The 22,525-nt window shown below is 40.2% G+C and overlaps 1 protein-coding gene across 1 annotated transcript in view; it reads left to right on the top strand.

Annotated features, from left to right (window-relative positions):
- The first annotated feature begins 4,415 nt into the window (after nucleotides 1-4,415).
- Nucleotides 4,416-22,525, top strand: part of top3b (DNA topoisomerase III beta) — a 36,323-nt gene continuing 18,213 nt past the window's right edge. The window contains exons 1-10 of the mRNA XM_061730181.1: nucleotides 4,416-4,644; nucleotides 9,660-9,791; nucleotides 11,931-12,037; nucleotides 12,122-12,196; nucleotides 13,876-14,072; nucleotides 17,041-17,197; nucleotides 19,035-19,148; nucleotides 21,456-21,546; nucleotides 21,735-21,889; nucleotides 22,344-22,449. Of these exons, the coding sequence (XP_061586165.1) occupies nucleotides 4,575-4,644; nucleotides 9,660-9,791; nucleotides 11,931-12,037; nucleotides 12,122-12,196; nucleotides 13,876-14,072; nucleotides 17,041-17,197; nucleotides 19,035-19,148; nucleotides 21,456-21,546; nucleotides 21,735-21,889; nucleotides 22,344-22,449 (1,204 nt within the window). The 5' untranslated portion in view covers nucleotides 4,416-4,574. The remainder of the gene's footprint in view (nucleotides 4,645-9,659; nucleotides 9,792-11,930; nucleotides 12,038-12,121; nucleotides 12,197-13,875; nucleotides 14,073-17,040; nucleotides 17,198-19,034; nucleotides 19,149-21,455; nucleotides 21,547-21,734; nucleotides 21,890-22,343; nucleotides 22,450-22,525) is intronic.

Genomic DNA, 22,525 nt, shown 5'->3' with positions numbered 1-22,525 from the left:
CTAGAAATAAGACAAATATTCTTGTTAAGATTGTGAGTTTTTGCAGTGATCCATTTTACTTATTCTGTGAAGGACAGAGTCATATTGATAAGTTCAGAAAAGTGTTTTTTATTGTTGTGTTTTGATGTATTTGATGTAAGCCCAGTGGATATTTAAAGCTTACAGAAGGCTGCATTTAACTGCTGCTATATCATTCCTGCAGTATTTCTGCAGCTGTTTTGGTCACTGCTATTATTTGTAATATATTATATTATTTGTAATCAGCACAAATTATCTGTCCCCAAATGATAAAATCCACCATCCCCCCTGATTGTTTTTTACAACTCCAGTACTGGGTATAACCAGCTGGTTCTACCCTGTAGTACCCACTCCAGGGGGCAAATGCCATACAAGAACATGAGCCTGATATCAGACCAGGCGTAAAGGGAACAGTGGAAACCTCCTTTTATGGAATGCAGTATCATAAATACACCTGTTATTCAACTACACCTAAAGTTTAATGTGATATGTGAAAAAAAAATATTTTAAATAAATAACTATTAAATTACTATAAACGACCACCGTAAAAGAGAACGTGAACTGCTCTTTCATCATCATATTGGCAGGTTTCTTACCTGAACATGTTCCATGGCTGACGTTTATGGCTGGATATTGAATCGGCGGAGCTCCTCTTTGGTCTTTGGATCTTGATAAGTGGAATCGTTATTTTCTTTTCTTCAGTCTTCAGTGTGTGCTTTGGTTTGGAGTTGATCTGCCTGGTATCTGGGTCTACCACTATTTATACGCCCTGGTCTAGTTGAGATTGCTCCTGGACTACGTCTGTCTGAATGGTTGGAGGTATTGGTGATTTGGTGGAGTTTTACGTGTGTTTGAGGTCAAGGGTGGGGGTGGGGGGGTTGATCATCATAATGTTTTTCCTGTCATTAGCATTTAGCCTTGACAGAGTAGAATTATATGAATCAAAAATGATGTCAGCATGAGCAGACTAACCAACGGAGGAACCTTCAATACCCCCTGCTTCCCTCATCTTCCGTTTTACCTCCTGTCAATGTCCTTGTCTGAATCATCAGTTTGTAGAACTGCACTTTTTGAACCAGATATAAATTAAGTCAAGGGTTTTCAGCATATTTTAAATAAACATTCATGATTTGCCTCTTTCGTCAGAGGAAACATGATTCAAACATGCTCAATAACCAAACCCATGGGTCTAAGACATTAAAGTTCTGGTGCTAGTTGCCTAAATGATGCATACACAAAGCTGCATGTTATCCTTCGATTCAGATATTTGAAAAAACCGTACCGTATTTACATAACTTTGAGCATAAACGCTCCAACAAACAAAAGCATCAATGTTGAAGGGGAAGCAGGAGCCTAGTTTAAACCATTGTTAGTGTAGGCCTATTTTTTCCTTTAATCAACCATATATTTTCGTCAATCCTGTGTTCACTTTTGGTGTAACCTTCTTACTTCGACTATCAACAAAGCCACATCATCTTGTTTGCTGTAGATCTGAATTTCTGCCGCTGTTCCAGAACTTGTCACGCAAAATGTAAAGGAATATTGAAAAGAGCTCAGGAAAATCCATCCCAGCACTTAAAGAGTCCTCAAATACAATACAAGAATGTTATTTACGTGAATCTTAGTACAGCAATTGGACTTAAGTTTAGAGTGTCTTGGTTTTGAAAAGAAAAATCTGCAGCAAGTTGGCGAGAGTCATGAACTAGTTTTTCTGCATCACTCTGCGAGAAGATTTTCCTAATCTTTGCAATATTACGGAGATGGAAAAATGCTATTTTACAAACCTGATTAATATGCTGTTTAAATGACAAATCCTGGTCGATTGGTCGAAATTGGTCTATAATTAGCTAAGGTGTCTGGGTCACGAGAAGGTTTTTTAAGTAAAGGTTTAATTACTGCAACTTTGAAAACCTGTGGTACATATCCTAGGTTTAAGGATAAGTTGATCTGGTCCAGTATTGTCGTACCAATAAGAGAAAGAACATTTTTGAATAGTGGAGTCGGGATGGGGTCTAACATACATGTGGTTGACTTAGCTCTATTAACGAGTGAGGTCAGCTCAGGGAGGTCTATAGGATCAAAACAGTCTAGAGTCAAGTCCAGTGGCGTCACCAGGGGGTGGCCAAGGGTGGCCACGGCCCCCCCTACAAATTTGCTGGCCTCCCCACTGGCCACCCCTACGGAAGAGTATTAGGGCCAGGCAGGAGAAAAATAAAAATAATATTTTAGAGGAGGAAGATTTTTTTTTTATTATGCACTTCGAGAAAAAAGTCGAAATGTCGAAAAAAAAGTCAAAATGTCGAGGAAAAAGTCGAAATGTAGATATTAATGTTGAAGTAGAATTTCGAGAAAAAAGATTAAATGTATTTCAACTTTATTCTCGAAATTTCAACTTTATTCACAAAATTGTATTTCAACATTAATCTCAACATTTCGACTTTTTTCTCGACATTTCGACTTTTTTCTCGAAGTTCATAATAAAAAAGAATCTTCCCCTCTCAAATATTTTTTCTCTTGCATGGCCCTAATACTCTTCCGTAATAAACCCAAGTATATCAGTAGGCGTTTTTTTAAGTATTTCTGAGCCCTTATTCTACAACAGTATAATACAATCCTGTAATGACAGCTTTTAGTTTTGGTGTCCACCCCAAGAATTTAAGTGGCCCCATCTGGCCCCCCCTATGAAACATTTTTGGAGGCGCCCCTGGTCAAGTCAGAGCCTAGGGAAGTCGCTAAAGCTGAAGAAACGCCCACAACCGGCTGGTTGATTTCTTCTCTAATTCTCGTGATTTTACTCAGTACTCGAGTTGTAATACAAAATCAGGGGGGGTGGTGGATTTGATCATATGGGGACAGATAATTTGTGCTGATTACAAATAATATAATATATTACAAATAATAGCAGTGACCAAAACACCTGCAGAAATACTGCAGGAATGACATAGCAGCAGTTAAATGCAGCCTTCTGTAAGCTTTAAATATCCACTGGGCTTACATCAAATACATCAAAACACAACAATAAAAAACACTTTTCTGAACTTATCAATATGACTCTGTCCTTCACAGGATAAGTAACATGGATCACTGCAAAAACTCTAAATCTTAACAAGAATATTTGTCTTATTTCTAGTTAAAATGTCTCATTTTAGTAAAAAAAAAATCTCATTACACTTAAAACAAGACTCATCACTGGAAAAAACAAAAAATTTCACCTGTTTCAAATACATTTTCACTTGAATTAAGTAGAAAAATCTGCCAGTGGAACAAGATTTTTTTGCTTGTAATGAGAAGATAAATCTTGTCCCACTGGCAGATTTTTCTACTTATTTCAAGTGAAAATTTACTTGAAACAGGTGAAAATGGTCAAATAAGTTATTTTTCTGGTGTTATTTTTCTGGTGATGACTCTAAATGTTGAAATAAAAATAAAAATTAAAACCACATTCATTGATGAAATGACATAAGGGATGGAAAGGGGGGGTGGCAGTTTTACAGGGGGGATGATTTGAACCGTTTTTATTTCAGGGGGGGATGATTTGAACCGTTTTTATTTCAGGGGGGGATGCCCAGAGTTAGGTAGTAACGAGTTACATTTACTCCGTTACATTTACTTGAGTAAGTTTTGGGAAATGTTGTACTTTTAGGAGTAGTTTGGAATCACTATACTTTTTACTTTTACTTGAGTAGATTTGTGAAGGAGAAACTGTTCCTCTTCCTCCGCTACATTAGGCTACGTTGAGCTGTTACTTTTCTTTTATCCCTTTTATCCACGTACACGTCAATCTCATGACATCACTGGGTGATTCTTTGGGAAAAATGTTTGTTTTTGCATGTTTTGTCACATTTACACAGACTCAAACACACACAGAGTTTCTATGAGTTCATGTTTGTTCTAGTTCTGCTGGTTAAAAAAGAAAAGTACAAAGGCTGGAAATTTTGTGCTACTTGTGCTTAATTTATTTTCTTATTCTGTTATTAACTTTAAGTTAAGTTTATTTTAATTTAAGCTATTCTTTATTAATTTTAATTTATTTTATTGATTTAATTTGCCTTAAGATGATTATTTTGTACTTTTGTCTGTTTAAATGGTTGTGTTAAAAAAATAAATCAGACGTTACTCAACAGTTACTCAGTACTTGAGTAGTTTTTTACTTTTACTCAAGTAATTATTTGGATGACTACTTTTTACTTCTACTTGAGTCATATTATTCTGAAGTAACAGTATTTTTACTTGAGTACAATTTTTGGCTACTCTACCAGCTCTGGGGATGCCGTCCCCCCTCAACTCCAGTACTGGTTTTACTGTTAAAAAAGTTCATAAAGTCTTCACTACTTCCACGCGAGGGCGCTGTTTCCAACCAGCACCGGAAGTGACAGCGGAAGTGAAGGAGAACCCGCACAAGTCAACGGTCCACAGCAGTAGCCGGTGTCCTGAAGTTCCTGCGGTTCCTGCGGTCCGTGAGCCGAGCACCTTTGAGCCCCGAGAGCGGGCTGGTTCTGGTTCAGGGAGGAGTTGGTTCTGGTTCAGGAGCAGCCGGTGTCGCCCCCCCAGCAGAGATGAGGACGGTTCTGATGGTGGCGGAGAAACCGTCCCTGGCTCAGTCCATAGCTAAGATCCTCTCCAGAGGTTCGTCCTCACGTCTTTAACCAGCTTGTTATCAACACAGATGCCCCGAACATGCTGGTGTTTGATTGATTGAATGAATGAATGAATGAATGAATGAATGAAAGCTTTATTCCGAACATGGGAAAACATAAAAATAACACATAAGGCAAGGCAAGTTTATTTGTACAGCACAATTCAACACAAGGTAATTCAAAGTGCTTTACATCAACATTAAAAGCGGCAAGACACAATTAAACAGTAAACAAACAAATAAGATTGAATAAAATTAGGAATAAAATGATAAGAAAAGAGGTAAAATAATAAAAAAGCACAAGCTGTTAAAAGTAAGGGCAGTAGAGTCCAGCAGGTAAGTATTTAATGAAACAGTAATGTTTTTATCCTGATTTAAAGGATCTACAGTGTGAGCAGACCTCAGGTCTACAGGAAGTTTGAGGAGCAGAATAACTGAACGCTGCCTCACATAAGTCAAAATAGTCAAAACAACAAAAAATTGATAAATAAAGCAAAACAATGTTACCATGTCCGAAAAGGAGTAGAAAGAAGCATGTGCTTATTTAATCCTACCCCTTCTCCCATCTCAGAAATTACTATCCTCAGTTGATTTCAATATCATATTACATATTTACATTACATATGTACACATTTACAACAAAGAAAATAAATAATGTAAGTAAACAAGTGAGTAAATGATGTGTGGAAACAGCTGGTGATCGTCAAAGCCCTTCATCTTCCCTGTTTCCTGTGAAACCATATTTTTGTACGGCTGTTATAACCGGCTCATGCTTGGACGTTGCTTGAGCTCCGCACCCAAACTGTTCCACAACTTCACTCCACATATGGAAATAGTAAATGTTTTGAGTGTTGTGCGGACACAAAGATGTTTTGAATTGTTCTCCCCCCTCAAATTATAATCCCCATCTCTGTTAAAAAAACATTTTTGAATATTTCCAGGAAGCATGTTGTTTTTAGCTTTGTACATAGTTTGTGCTGTTTGAAAGTGAACCAGATCAGTACATTTTAATGTTTTGGATTTTAAGAAGAGTGAATTTGTGTGATCCTTGTAACCGGCTTTATGAATGCTCCTTATGGCTCGTTTTTACAGCACTGATAATGATTATAGTGTACATTTATAAGTATTGCCCCAAACCTCCGCACAGTAATTTAAATATGGTAAAACCAGTGAACAATAGAGAATGTGGAGTGATTTGTGGTCAAGAATATGTTTTGCCTTATTGATTACTGAGATGCTTTTGATAGTTTGTTTTGTACATGTTTTGAGTGAGATTTCCAGTTTATTTTATCATCTATTATTACACCAAGAAACTTATTTTCATGAACTCTTTCAATATCCACACCTTCAACTTCCACCTGCACTTGAGTATCCCTTTTACAATTCCCAAATAACATGATTTTAGTTTTACTTAAGTTTAATGATAATTTATTTCTGTCAAACCACCTCTTTAATTTGCACATTTCTACGGAGATCATATCCAGTAGCCCCTTTAAATCCCCCTAGAACAAAAAATATTTGCATCATCGGCAAACAATACTAATTTTAATATTTTTGATACGTTTGTAGTGCCTTTATCATTCATAGTGATGTGTACATAATTCACCTGCATAGAGATGTTAGTCACAGCATTACCATACAGCGTTTATTCAGGTTATAATTTATGTTGTTACTAGTGTTTTGGTCTATGTGTTTAATGTGTTACGGATCCTGTAAGTACGGTGACGTTTTTGGAGTCAGTTAGTTCTGTGATGGGAAGCGCAGGCTTCTTCACGTTTAGTTTCAGTTAACTGGTGGATTTAATAAGGGACACACGTCTGCGTCCGCACCGTGAGAAGTTGTCGGCTCGTCTATTTTCACGACTTCCACACCTTGCAAATATCGTTGATGTAAAGGATAATCAGTTTGGGACCCAGTACTGACCCCTGGGGGACACCAAAAGCAATGTCCAAGCATGACGATGTAAACTCTCCCAACTTCACAAATTGTTTCCTGTCTCGTAAGTAACTTCTCATCATCACCCAGTGCAATACTACGCCCCTGATCCCATACCGTTCCAGTCTGTTGATTAATATGTTATGATTGATTGTGTCAAAAGCTTTTTTTTTTTTATTCAAGGTCTTTTTATTGTTTTTTCAATTTTCCCAGAATAATTACATACAAGAGAATTAGAATTAACATAGTAAATATGATAAACACCTATAACCCCCACATGTCTTGCTCCGCCGGAGCCCCATCCCTACAACTAAATTATTGTCAAAAGCTTTTTTAAGGTCTATGAATACTCCAACTGCATACTGTTTGTGGTCTTTTGCGTTTGTAATTTCCTCTATTGATTCAATTATTGCCAGTGATGTTGAGCTGTTTGATCTGAATCCGTACTGACTGTCAAAGTAATTTATTTTTATCTATGAACTTGTCTGGTCTGTTATTGAATAGATTTGAGAATTGTGGAAGTAAAGAAACAGGCCTGTAATTTGTGAAGTCATGTCTATCTCCAGTTTTATACAGCGGTACAACTTTAGCTATTTTCATTTTGTTTGGAAATTTACCGGTTTGGAATGACAAGTTGCAGATGTATGTTAGTGGTTCTGAAATCCCATCAATGACCTTTTTTACCATTTTCATATCAATTTCATTACAATCGGTGGATGTTTTATATTTACATGTATTTACAATATCTATTATTTATTTTTCTTCCACTGCGGTAAGGAACATTGAGCTGGGATTCCTATCTATAAGATTATCATTCCAATCATCAGATGACAATAGATCAGGAATTCTTTCTGCCAAGTTTGGTCCAACATTTACAAAAAAATTGTTAATGCTATTAACCACATCATCTATATTGACCTTTTTAATGTTGTTATCAATAAAATATTGATGGTAACTCTGTTGTCTGGAGCCATTGGGTTGGAACAATTTTGGCGTGAACACCGTGCAACGAAGTGGTTTTCTGCATGAAACTGTGATCTGATCTTTAAAGTCGCCGTTGGGGACAAATACAATGTACTGATAAGTATTTTTGTGGGCACACGACTATGCTTTTGGTGTCACAGTGCTGAGAATCAGCACATTAGGTTTGTCTGTTGACTATCTGTTGAATCTGTCGTCGTGTTTTCTGGTGAATTCATGCAGAAAACCAGCCACTTTCAGGGAAGCATATACTTTTTCTTGCTGCTGTAGCTGCTGATGTGGGACGTAGGTGACGGAGCAGCACTTTTCCAGTCACAACTGGAATGATTAGATCAGCCTCATGGATGTGCCCCAGTATCTGGTCCTTCATCAGGCTTTTTAGAAAATACTGTGATGGTATTGTATGTTGGATTTTGGATTAGTGCATCCTTCATTTGTTCCCCTGTGATCAGGGAAGGATCTCTGTCAGGCAGGAAACTGATGTCTGACATGCAAGAGTAAATTGTAGAAAATCAGTGCTGTAATTACAATCGTGGAATAAAAGAACACTGAAGAACTGTACTTTGAAGACATGAAGATTCGTGTGATCACCAAAACGTTTGGTCTCAGCTGTAAATTGTGGAACATGAATTCTCATGTGAAGAACATCCACGTGTTGCTGCTGAAACTGAGCGTCTGCAGGGATGTTTGGGGGAAGTCTGCATACATGAAGCTGCTGTCAAACACCTACATTTCATTTCATTTCATTCTTTATTTCATTCAAAAAATAAAACAAACAATTACAAATACAAATGTTCATAAATTGTGAATGAAAAGGGAGCAGAAAGAAGAATAATCTTATCTAATCTGCCCATTTTTCCAAGAAATAAATTCACAAATAACATAAATTAAAAAAGCAACAACTAAGTAAATAAAAAACTAAAATAAAATTACCACCGTCTATGGGTATGTCAATCAAACTTAACTAACATATTTCATTATATTTCTTTAACATACAGGCTTTAATTGTTCTTTTGAATGTAATGTTTGATTTGGATTCTTTGTTTTCTTTATTCAGATTGTTCCATAAACTGATTCCTTTCACAGAAACACAACGTTCCATCAATTTAGTCCTGAATCTTGGATTTTTAAAAATCTCTGTTCTTTTTTTAAGTATACTTGCTTTCTCTTTTTTCAAATCTTTTCTGAATGTTGATTGGTAAAGTTTTTTTATGAGCTTCACATCACAAGCTCTCACTACATCACAAGCATAACAATGTATTTATTTATGCCTACGGCGTTACCGTTGACAACGCAACATCATCATCACGAAGACAAAAGTTTAAATAAACACAAGATATTTCTGAGTACCAAGCACTCACACGGTTGTCAGTAATATATTTGGCTAATCGATGGACACTCGCTGCCCTATTTGTTTTTCTGTTTCTGTTTCTTTCTTTTGACCTATTTGTTCTTTAATTCCACTGTATTCAGGTTTTATAGTGAACATGGATATTGAAATGTTGAAGTGATGGCTGATGTGTTCTCCCTCTGTTCTCCCTCTGTTCTCCCTCTGTTCTCCCTCTGTTCTCCCCCTGTTCTCCCTCTGTTCTCCCTCTGTTCTCCCCCTGTTCTCCCCCTGTTCTCCCTCTGTTCTCCCCCTGTTCTCCCTCTGTTCTCCCTCTGTTCTCCCCCTGTTCTCCCCCTGTTCTCCCCCTGTTCTCCCCCTGTTCTCCCCCTGTTCTCCCCCTGTTCTCCCTCTGTTCTCCCTCTGTTCTCCCTCTGTTCTCCCTCTGTTCTCCCTCTGTTCTCCCTCTGTTCTCCCTCTGTTCTCCCTCTGTTCTCCCTCTGTTCTCCCTCTGTTCTCCCTCTGTTCTCCCCCTGTTCTCCCTCTGTTCTCCCTCTGTTCTCCCTCTGTTCTCCCCCTGTTCTCCCTCTGTTCTCCCTCTGTTCTCCCTCTGTTCTCCCTCTGTTCTCCCTCTGTTCTCCCTCTGTTCTCCCTCTGTTCTCCCTCTGTTCTCCCTCTGTTCTCCCTCTGTTCTCCCTCTGTTCTCCCTCTGTTCTCCCTCTGTTCTCCCTCTGTTCTCCCTCTGTTCTCCCTGGTCTTCAGGAGGCTGCACGAGCAGGAAGGGTCTTAACGGAGCATGCTCGGTGCACGAATACTCCGGCAGCTTCGAGGGCCAAACCGTCCGCTTCAAGATGACCTCCGTCTGTGGACACGTGATGAGTCTGGACTTCGTTGGTGGGTGTACACTCGCTCTGCACGGAGATAAACGTGAACATCCTGCTACACTCTAACCGTAGTGTCATCTTTCTACTCTCAGTACAGAACTTTGTCTTCATTAGGCCTGTGCTGAAAAAATCGATTTTTCGATTCTCATATTGATTCCTAAAAATCGATTCGTATGTCTAAAGATCGATATTATTATTATTATTATTATAATTTTTTTTTTTTTTTTTTCATCATTACATTCCAACTTTTGGTATTTTTTTGTTTATGCCCAAAAAATGAGCATTTTGTTGGACACGAGAATAACTAATGCCATGTTTTTGCCTTTCAATATCTTTGAAGGTATGAAAACATTAAAGTCTTCAGTTATAATTGCATAAATTGTCTATATTACATGGAAAAAATTAAAATGGAATGTGTGATAAAATAAAACCAATTTCATACGTCAGACGTCTGAAGAAGAGCAAAATTCGTTCGAAACATAACTTGTGATGTGCTAAATAAATCTGCACTGGGGAGCTAAAGTGTGCGGTCTCCTCTCTTGTTTTTCCTGGATCTATACTTTGAGACCAGCACCTATTGAGACATTGGATGTGAGCAACCTATCTTACCTTTTGTTCATACTCATAATTCTGCAGTTCTATCAGCATTCTGGGAGCTGATTGGTCCTTACAGCATCATTAGCTGCAATACTTGCTGTTGAATCTCAATATAATACTAGCATTAATATGTTGCATTACTACAGTCATATACGGTAATTCATGCAACAGCTCAAAAAACAGTTTTAATAACACTAACCCAAATCAATATCGGAATCAAATCTTGATAATCTATTCTGAATCTTAAGAATCAAATCGATTCTTGACATTTGTATCGATCCCCAGCCCTGATCTTCATCCCTCAGATATTTTGAGAAACTAAAAATTGAGAAGTAGAATATCTTTGGATAATGATACGACTCAAAACAGCATTTTGTGTCAATTGCACACACAATTGGGGTTGTTTCAGGTGTAAGGATGTGAGAGATGGAGGGTTTGCAGCTCTCACACTGTTGTCTCATGTTGTCTGCAGTAGCAATGGCCTGCTGGGTAAAGTCACAAGCTCATTTCTGATCTGCTGTTAGCACTGCTGCTTCCTAGCTGCTCAGTAAGGCAGCTCAGACCTGATGTGGTACCTTTAATATGACATGAAGTGGCAGGGATTATGAGAACCACTTAAAAAGAACAGGGACGGATTCACCAATATGTTCTTAAGAACGATCTTAAGAAATGTCTTAAGATCTAAAATTAAGAAGTTCATAAGAAAGTGTAATTCCTCAATATTTTCTTAAGAACTGTCATTTCTTACGAATTTCTTATTTTTCCTACTTAAGAACTTCTTAAAATATGGTTGTATCCGAAATGGCATACTAAGTACTACAGCTACATACTGCATCAGTATGTACGGTATACTGCATACTACATGAACGATTCAGTAGCCGCTCCAGCAGACCGTTCACACAGCAGTAGCAGCCAAGTATCCCAGAATTATATTATTATTATTATTATTATTATTATTATTATTATTATTATTATTATTATTATTATTATTATTTCTACACCGATGCATCGCTCCACAATATTGCGGGTTGTTGTTTGTGCAAATGTGTTGAAAAAGGTGATATTAGAGCCTTACCTTTTCACAGAAGAAATTTTAAGACAGGTCAAGGTTGTCTTAAAGTTAAGAAAAAAGTCAAGAACAAATTTGAGAACTTTTATTTCAAGAATACCATTTATTCTCAAGTTTTTTCTTAAGAAGACATTTTTTTCTTCTTAAGACTGAACTTAAGAAAAAAAGGACACTTAAGAAGATTTTTTTTCTTAAGAATGTTTTGTGAATCCGGCCCCAGGTTATCTCCATTAGCGTGTAAAAAAAAAAATCTGATCTGATCCTCCATCTAAGTCACAATAATGGACAAATCCAAAAAGTTTGAGCTTCAACAGTAATAGTTTGAAGGGTTGACATTCATGGATCCAGTTGAGGATCCTGTTTTACTTCAGTGAAGCAGGAGTTCTGTCAGAGAGGGACGGCTCACTGCTCAAGAGAACAGTTACTTAGACATGGAAACGTTGGAACGGGTCGATGACGACAACTCTGAACTTCTTCTCCCAGGGAAGTACAACAACTGGGACAAAGTGGATCCTGCAGAACTCTTCAGCAAAGCTCCGACGGAGAAGAAGGAGGCCAACCCCAAACTCAACATGGTCAAGTTCCTCCAGGTAGGTTTAATCAAGACATCCCTGCACGTTCGGTGCATGCTGCCATGTCATGTAATGTTGTGTATGTCGCTGGTGTCCTGTTAGGTTGAAGCCCGGGGCTGTGACTATGTGGTTTTGTGGCTGGACTGTGACAAAGAAGGAGAGAACATCTGCTTTGAGGTAAAGTAGGCTCCATTTACACCTTTTCTTTTAAGACGTCTGGAAGACTCCCAGTGTTTCCGTCTACCTGTCTATATAGACGTCTCTGTAGGATCGTACTGACGTGCTGGCCTGCAGTCCCCCCCCCGACCACCGCGGGGGGCTTACCTGCTCGGGGGTCAGGGTCTGGAAAGTACCCACAAGTACCTACATTTTTATTTTAAAGCAGCACTATGTAACTTTTGCAGCTTAATCTAATATTTCATCATCATCATTGTGATGGAACATCAACTTCCAACAGGTTTAATGAACCTCTGTCATGGTCTGAGGGGTCTGTATCTCCTTCACTGGCACTATGTAACTTTGAGGAGCATGGTAGGAACCCTGCCACACTAAAAAACTACACATTTTTACGGCTTTGACTGCTTTACGGCATACGTCACTTCCCTTTCCTTCCCCATTCGTAGTGGAGACCAAAGCTGGGCGGGGCGTGGAGCGCAGAGCTCAGCAGAAGCTGGTGTCATGGCCCAAGCAGCGGAAAAACCCAAGAAAATAAAAACTTTATCGGAGGAGGTGGAAAAAGAAAGTGGGAGAGTAACAAGCTAAATGCCCGGACAAGAATAAACATTGTCCCGGCGTTCACTCGCTGGCGTGAGCTGAAAGACGAGGAGGGATGTCCGACCAGAGAGACACAATTGTTATGATATAAATGTAAATGTAGAGTTCTATGTTCAATAACAATCTAAATTAGAATGTTTTCACATACAGGGGATTCGTCTTGGGTTCTAGTATTTTTCCTGAGAACTGTAAAATTGTGCAGGGCTGATCTGCAAAATATAAGGAATATAAGGGCATTCAGTTATTCACAGGTTATAAAGTATTTTTTTATTTTGTCAGTAAGTATGTTGGACTACTAATTTATGACGAAGTCCCTCTAAAAAAACGTTTGTAGTTTGGGCTTCATTATCTGTCTGAAACAGGACGGGGGGGCGGGGGAGACTTCACTAATAAAACCAAGTTGAACTTAGTGATTTTCAACATCGTCATATTATATTGTTTATCCAAAAATAGATACATTACTTCTTCACTATCCATCCTGCAAACGACCGCTGAAAACAGAAAAGTAGTTTTGAAAGTCCGTCCCGTCTTATTTCATTCACTATCAAAACAAATGCAGCGACGGGGACAGGAGTTTTCCAGCAGTACACGCTGGTGCTCATGGGAAATGTAGTTCTTTCTGGTAAAGCACTACCGCTTTGGTCCAAAGGAGCCGCCAAACTCAACAAAAGCTGAAAGTTCCATTGTGTGCTGCTTTAATGACATTGGAACCAGTACTAACTAAAGCACCCGCCCAACCGTGTCACCGTCCCATCTCTCTCTCCTACATATTTTTTGCATATTTGGAAAAAAGTACCTATGTATTTGGTTGTCTCTCCTTTGTGTAGGTTTCAGCCTCACAATTAAAATAATATGCAATCTTGCTCTGAAGGGGTTAAAGGGGATTAAAGGGGATTTTCTGCTCAGAGGCTCTTAAAAGTAAATAATTGCTGATTCCTGAATGAATTGGTGTTTTGTGTTTGAGTGTGAGCATCAAAGCTGCATCAACCTGGTTGGTTTAGTAATGATTGTTAGAGTTGTTGTTTTGTTAACGTGGTTTTGGACCCCAGAGGAACATACTCTCCGGTTTCTGTTGGCTCCAGGTTCTGGATGCCGTCCAGCCAGTGATGAACAAAGGGAGTGTGAGGGATCGCACCGTGTACCGAGCCAAGTTCAGCTCCATCACCGACACGGACATCTGGAACGCCATGAACCAGCTCGGGGAGCCCAACCACAACGAGGCGCTGTCCGTGGACGCTCGCCAGGAGCTGGACCTGCGCGTGGGCTGTGCCTTCACCCGGTACACGCCGCCGTGTTCCCCCTGAGCTGCTCCCACGCCACTGTTAGGAAGGGTTACATGCGTATATATATATATATATATATATATATATATATATATATATACAGGACTGTCTCAGAAAATTAGAATATTATGATTTTCTGTAATGCAATTAAAAAAACAAAAATGTCATACATTCTGGATTCATTACAAATCAACTGAAATATTGCAAGCCTTTTATTATTTTAATATTGCTGATCATGGCTTACAGCTTAAGAAAACTCAAATATCCTATCTCAAAAAATTTGAATATTCTGGGAATCTTAATCTAAAACTGTAAGCCATAATCAGCTATATTAAAATAATAAAAGGCTTGCAATATTTCAGTTGATTTGTCATGAATCCAGAATGTATGACATTTTTGTTTTTTCTTAATTGCATTACAGAAAATAAAGAACTTTATCACAATATTCTAATTTTCTGAGACAGTCCTGTGTATATATATGTATGCCTCAGGTTTTTACCAACATGGTATTAACCATTAAAAATCTCAGAAAAAAAAATCTTGCAGCCCGAACCGCAACGTGCACTCATGCATGGCATACATCATTAGATGCGTCTCCATCGTGCCTCGATGGGCATTACTTTTCTCAGTCAAAAGTGTTACCGTGGCAACGCTACATGCCAAAAAGCAAAAAAAAAAAATTCAAAATGGCGCTTATTGCTCGGCCGAACTTTATCGTAGAGACATCGTTCAAATTTTCAAACACTCTGCCCGATCGGCACTAAAGGACCGTACAACCTCATTATGCCAATTATTACAGTTTTTGCAATATTTAGCTTTCAATCTAAAAAAAATGTCCGTTTGACTTTGGACGCTTGTTGCTAGGCAACAGGTTATCGTAGAGACATCGTACAAATGCTCCCCGACTCGACACGCTGTGGACTTCAACATATTCAAATTTCATGAAGCTGGGATTTAAGGAGATTTTATGTCAAAATCCAGGCCAAATGGCCCCATTCATTCGGATGGGGTTTTTTACCATTGTTAAAAAAAAACCTATCCGTTAACGTAGCCTGAACCAGAACGTGCACCCATGCATGGCATACATCGTTAGATGCGTCTCCATCGTGCCTCAAAGGGCAATACTTTTCTTAGTAAAAAGCGTTACCGTGGCAACGCTAGATGCCAAGAAGCGGTTTAATAAAAAAGAAAGAAAAAAAAGAAAGGGTTACAGTAGGCCTGGTGTTTTAGTCATTTAGCAACACAGTAAAGACACTAAACCCAAACCTCAGCTGATAGCGGCGTCGGCATGAACAGGTGGTAAAGAATTTCAGTAAATAAACTGATTTAATGCAAACAGTTGGTCTCTGACGTCTACGGACACTTTACTCTGACCTTCAGGGGGCCTGAAGTCATTCTCTCAGATAGAGGGCGCTGCGCCCCCCTTTCCTACTCACGTGTTGTGAAATACTTATGGTCATGTTATGGTAGTGGCATGCCCATGTTGCAATTGTCCAAAACGGCTCAAAGGGCAATGTTGCTAGGATTTTGCTAGAAAGTTAAAGTCGCAAAAGTCCCCCTGCACACCAGCAGGTGTACAGCATGACCCCGCTCTGATGTGGAAGAAAAAAAACCAAGAAATAAAACACGCCCGGAAAAACCTGAAAAATGAAGGCGATATATTAGTATACAGAAAAAGGTTTCCCTTTTCTTCTTCTTATTCTTCCACTTCTTATTACGCACGCTTTTTAGTCTGTTAACGCGGCCCGAACCGCAACGTGCACCCATTAGTGATGCACCGAAATGAAAATCTGTGGCTGAAACTGAAAATAATAATAATCACTTGGCCGAATACCGAACAATGGTTCTTCGCAGTTTTTCATTTATTTTGCCAATTCTTTCACCATTGCATAAATCAAATAAATGTGCAGTGAAATACCCGCCAGTCACAATTCGTCTTACTGTACTTATTGTATTTTTTCTCATAATCCTTTTCATTTTCTCCCGTTCAAATCCAGTCAATCGGGTCGCGGTGGGACTGATCTCTGCAATTTGAAGCCTTGTATAATAATTGTAAAAATCTGGGTTATTTTCTTGGAGGATCTGGTCATATCAGACAGTGAGGGTTCTCCACCGCATCGGTAGTACGGTTCCTTTTCTCTGCTGTGCGTCCCGTCACCATCTCCATCACCAAGCGGTTTCCCAAATCCAACTCTGGATCATTTCTCGTTCCTCTGCTTTTTCCCACATCCTAGTAATGATCTGACATGCTGACATGTTTGCTGCATTTAACACCGTTCACCCCTCACTCCAGCTGTTCGATTGCGTCACCACACGCCGTTATTAATTGTTCGGTTTTTTCCCCACTTATTCCACCGAACACCCAAAGTGTTTTTTTGCTATTTTCGGCCGAACAATTTCTATTACCGAACATTCGGTGCATCACTAGCACCCATGCATGGCATACATGATTGGATGCGTCTCCATCGCGCCCCGACGGGCATCACTGGGACGAGCCCCGTTCTGTAGCCCTCATGAATCCTCACCACGGCCTGCTTTACTGCATGTATATCTAAAGGTAAAAAGATGGACGTGCATCCAAGAATGCAGTTCGTAGAACAACTGGATATCCTCTAACCACTTCCTGTAAAGCAACTGAGGCTGTGGATGGACTGGCGTACCAGCGAGTGTCCCTGGACCTCTGAACTGTCCCAGCTCATGTCCTGACCTTTCACTGTAGCTAGTCAGCAGTCTGGTAGAACTAGAAGCCAGAGAAGCTGAGTGCACACACGGCTTTTATAAAACCTTGCTACAACACATCTATAGTTATTTTCTTGACAGGAATTGGTTTGTTTGTGAACCCTAGATACGAGTGGAAGTCTGGCTCACTATCGCACTATTCAAGTCTACTTATAACTGTGACAGCATTTCTCCTGGGGATCCCAACTATCCTACCGTATATTCATCACTCTGTTTGTCCTTTAGGTTCCAGACCAAGTATTTTCAGGGCAAATATGGAAATCTGGACTCTTCCTTGATCTCATTCGGACCCTGCCAGACCCCGACCCTCGGCTTCTGCGTGGAGCGCCACGACAAGATCCAGTCCTTCAAACCAGAGATGTTCTGGGTCCTGCAGGCAAAGGTACAGCAAACCTTCAGAGGTTAAACCTTTCAGAATCATCTGTAGATGAATCTGATGAGAACCAACAGACAGCTACGTACAAAAGCATTCACTGTTTTGTTTATCGCTCTATAATAGACAACTTTTTGAGCCGTTTCCGCTCTACTTCCTGAAGTCCTCCCGTCCATGCATCCACTTCCGTTCTGGCGGATATAGGATTTAGCAACTACATGGATATTTTGCAGAAGAAAAGTGGTTTGGGAAGGATGTGTGCGGTGGTTGGTTGTAAGAACTGGAGAAAGCACCTGAACGAGTGTGAGATAGAGAGAACTGCGACCACAAACCAGCTACGAAGAGACGCGTCCATGCGCTCCGTTGTTTACTTTTTTCGTTGTAACTTTATGAGTGGTATTTGCACAGAGAAAATACACACTACATATTATATGTATGATTTGACTTAAACAAATGTTAATATTTTTATTTATTTGTGCACAACTGTAGGATAATATGCACACATATGATAATACATTGTACACATAGCCTACAATAAATATATAGAACATATAATATACAGGACTTTCTCAGAAAATTTGAATATTGTGATTTTCTGTAATGCAATTACAAAAACAAAAATGTCATACATTCTGGATTCATTACAAATCAACTGAAATATTGCAAGTATATTATGGGAATCTTAATCTTAAACTGTAAGCCATAATCAGCAATATTAAAATAATAAAAGGCTTGCAATATTTCAGTTGATTAGTAATGAATCCAGAATGTATGACATTTTTGTTTTTTTAATTGTATTACAGAGAAAAAAAAGAACTTTATCACAATATTCTGATTTTCTTAGACAGTCCTGTACACATAGCCTACAATAAATATATACAACATATAATATAGAGAAAATATAAATAACATTGGGCTTGCAGAAATCCACTTTATGAAGAAAATGCGTTATTATTATTTGTATTTATTAGTATTATTATTTATTATTATTATTATTATTATTATTATTATTATTATTATTATTATTATTATTATTATTATTATTATTATTATTATCATCATCATTGCACACACACACACTTTGCACTCTAGCCGAGTAGACTATGATGTAGTTCGGATACCAAAAATAAAGACATATATGTCAAATAATCTTGTTACCTTCCATAAGATTGCAGCTGACTGGGAACACGAACTCCAGGTCCAGCAACACGAACATCCCACAGGTCTGATTCTCCAGCTTCAGTTACAGCAGCCGAGCTTTATTACGCATTGTTTAAACACTGGCCTTGCTTTCAAAAAACGAAACATGTTTGTATGACATGACACACCCGACTTTGTCTCTGTGCAGATATCGATAAGCCTCACAGGCTTTCAGATTGTCCATTGCTTTTCCATCTATTGCCATGGATTGCAGGAAGTAGGAGCAGATCAGCTGTCCGTTCTGCTGGGCCGTGTCGTCACGTTCTCCTCCCAGTTCTGGACTGAATTGGGGTGGGGAGAGTAACACCATCTCCAGTCAGAGTAGTAGAACCGTGTTCCCATGGCAAAGACATAGTTGTCGACATTAAAAGCTCACGAGCAGCGAGTCTTTGCTTTAGGTTAGTATCCACGCCGCTGTGTTAACACCGGTAGACGCTGCACAAACCACTCCCGCCGGAAATGAAATGCATTTGTGTAGAGTAATGGCAGCGCCCAGGTTTTGGCGCGTAAAACTGGTCTATATGAGACTCAGGCTTTGCTCTTCAGACCTGAAGGTTATATGCCTGTTTCTGTCCAGTCCGTGGTAAATCCCTGCATGATTCCACTGATCTACTGCCTCCCCTGGGGGGTGCTGTGTTTCCATCAGGTATTTAGAGGGAAGGACAGCCCCCTGACGCTGGACTGGGGCAGGGTGAGAGTCTTTGACAAGGAGGTGGGCCAGATGTTCGTCAGCCTGGCCAAAACATCCAGGGACGCCAAGGTAAGAGGAAACCAACCATCATATCACGATAATCCTACGCTTCTACAGGCAATCATTGACTACGTTTCCATGCATCAATAACCCTTTTAAAACCTGAATATTGGCAATAACCCGAATTTGCACGGCCATGTAAACACCATTGACCCCTTTTGAATAACTCGAATTTGCTCATATTCAGGTTTTTAAAAACCCAAATATGAGCCCTGGGTTACTCCTTTTAAAACCCGAATATTCAGTCATGTAAACGCCTAACGGAATATCCCCATCGTTTTCTGCTCATGCTCTGTTCACAAGGAATCCTGGTCTTTTGAGTCCAGGAAGTTCTTATAAACACGGAGAAACCAAGACCAGGAGGAGACTAATCACTTCATAAATGTAATGAAGGATATGAACATTTCTGCATTTGTAGACGGTAGAAAGTACCGGGATAGAAGATTTACAAGAAGGTGAGAGAAAAGTTGTGCGAAGCAGCATTTGTTTTTAATTTGGATACAGGAAGAAGAAGCAGAAATTACGGTAATTGCATCATGATGTTCTCCGTGCGTCGCTGGTTTGATCCAGATATCCTGAATGATTAATTACCATGTAAACAAAAGGGGCACGGTGGCGCAGCTGGTAGTGCAGCGGTCTCACAGCAAGAAGGTCCTGGGTTCGATTCCCGCCGGGGGACGCTGTGGGCGCTGAAGTGCGTGTTAGTTCCCCCATGACTTCGGCGCCCACACCATGGGTGGGGTTGGAGAAAGGACCTTTCTGTGTGGAGTTTGCATGTTCTCCCCGTGTTCCCTTGGATTAGCTTGGGTAGCTAATGTGAGCTACCCTCACAAAAACATGCACACAGTCCTGGGCTACACATGCCCCCTCTGGCCAACCGGGGCGCCAGATGGGGTGGGGAGGATCCGGCCGGAATAACGTGATCCTTCCACGCGCTACGTCCGGTCAGAGAAGCCTCACCCTGTCTGGTGAAAAGATGCTGCTGCTGCTCACTCCTCAGGTTAAGGAGGAGACCTGAGCTCAGTGCCTCCCGGGGTTGGTAGAGGATGGCAATGCCTGTCACTTAGGTAGGAGCACGGGGTGGTCATTGTCTTTGTCACAGTTCAGGGTGGCGCGTTCATTTATCTGGAGTCTGGATTCAGACGAAAAGTGTTTCTAAGTTATTCCACACTGAAAATATAACATCTGTACAATGGCCAGTCAACCCCAATCAGCTGAACAATGAGACAGCAAAGAGGTGTACTTTGGTTCTCACGTGACTGTTATTCTCAAAATAAATGTGAACTCGTCCCCCATCTCCTTTATGTACCTCTGCACACGAGAGAAGTTCCACTGATGCTGGTGATGCCTCTCTACCACCGACTGCAGACAGTCAGCACTAACATGTTGGACTACAGTGTTGTGCAAGTTCATACTTCTCATGAACTAGTTCAAAGTTCAGTTCACATAGTTTAAAAATGAATAGTTCACGTTCATAGTTTACCATTTTCACTTTGAACGTCCCCCTATCCTAAAACTGTTCACTGTTTACAATCATGTTTTGTCCTAGTGGCTTTTCAACTTAACTCAGAGGCTGTAAATCTCCAACAATGTAGTCCATTATCAGTTTACCTATTTCAGGTAAATCCTCCCCCTGAAGGAGCAGCAGTGACTGGGGTCGTTTGGGTTGTTGGGTATTCTTGCTCTTCCCTGATCACTTTGTTTGATTGTCAAGGACTGGCAGATATTTTCTCCCACTGGGCGGATGCTTTAACTCCACATGACGTTTCAAATGTGAAGTTGACGAGGCAGATGTTAGGACTTGTTTTCTCAGCGCAGGTGGACATCATTTGCACAGAAAGGTTATATTTTTGGGAGACGATGTGTAAAATTCCTGCAGATAATGATAAGGATCATCATCTGCGTCTGCAACGTCTCTCTCTCTTCACTGGTCATGTAAAGATGCACCGGGCTCGGGCCACCGTTGCCATGGAGATGGTGCCCGTTGCTATGCTAGTGTGCACTGCATTGTGGGTAATGTAGTGTGAAGTCGCCGTCTCGTCCAGTATTTTAAATGTGCGCCGCCTGCTGGTGAAATGTATTCTGTAATAATTGGAGCTAAACAGTGAAGCTGAAACTCACATAATCTGAACAGTTCAGATTCCAGTTCCTGATCTGCAGAATGAACAAGTTCAAGTTCGTTATTTGCAAATATGTTGCGTTCAGTTCAACGTTCTCACAGTTATGAATGCGTTCATGCACAACACTGTTGGACTGACTTCAGCTGAACTTGGTTAAGTCTGATCTACGTTTTTTATTCCACAAATGTGTCTGCAGGTGGAGTCGGTGAGTAAAAAGGAGAAAGCCAAGCAGAGGCCTCAGGCGCTGAACACAGTGGAGATGCTGAGAGTGGCCAGTTCTTCCTTAGGTACTTCCATCACTGGCTTTGATTCATCTCCTGTGCTTCCTGGGTTGCTATGACACTCGTTCAAACACCTGTCCTCCAGCTAATGGAGTGGATGTAATGTGTGATTGTTGCCAAGGACAGGTATAGAGTAGATGATGCTGAGCGTTCCTGGATGTGGATTAGTGATGATTGGTGATGTTTTGTTTCAGGCATGGGCCCCTCACACACCATGCAGATCGCAGAGCGGCTGTACACGCAGGGCTACATCAGCTACCCCCGCACGGAGACCACACACTACCCAGAGAACTTCGACCTGAAGGGAACGCTGAAGCAGCAGATCAACAACCCCAACTGGTCAGCAGAGGTGAGGCTCACGTGGAGTCACGCACTCCAAACCTTCTTTCATTTTGGTCATGTATTTGATGTACTGTATTTGACCTGGTCTTTGTACGTTTTGACCGTATAGAAACGTAATTCTCCTCAGTTGTGTGAAATAAGACCTGGAAACAGGCATTGAATGAATGAATGAATGAATGAATGAATGAATGAATGAATGAATGAATGAATGAATGAATGAATGAATGAATGAATGAATGTAATGTAATGTAATGAATTTATTACATTTTATTTGTTATTTACTGTTTAACTGTATCTTGCCGCTTTTAATGTTGATGTAAAGCACTTTGAATGATCTTGTTTTTGATTGTGCTCTAACAAATAAACTTGCCTTGATTCCAAGGAGCCGGCTGCCAGAACATTGCTCTTGTTACGTAGATGCAGGTTTCTAGATATCTGTGCTTTGCCTCTTCCTGCACCAGGTGAAGGCTCTGCTGTCCGCTGGGATAAACCGGCCCAGGAAAGGCAGCGATGCAGGAGACCATCCACCTATCACGCCCATGCGGGCCGCGTCAGAGGGGGAGCTGGGTGAGTCGTCCGGGGAACCACATGGATGAAAGAAAGACGGTGTTTGGCCTGACTGGTTCACTGTTTGCTGAACGTT

This window comes from Cololabis saira, chromosome 9, assembly GCF_033807715.1.
Source record: "Cololabis saira isolate AMF1-May2022 chromosome 9, fColSai1.1, whole genome shotgun sequence".
Lineage (NCBI taxonomy): Eukaryota > Metazoa > Chordata > Actinopteri > Beloniformes > Belonidae > Cololabis > Cololabis saira.
Note: the sequence above shows the minus strand (reverse complement) of the source record. Positions and strands in the feature narration are given on the sequence as shown.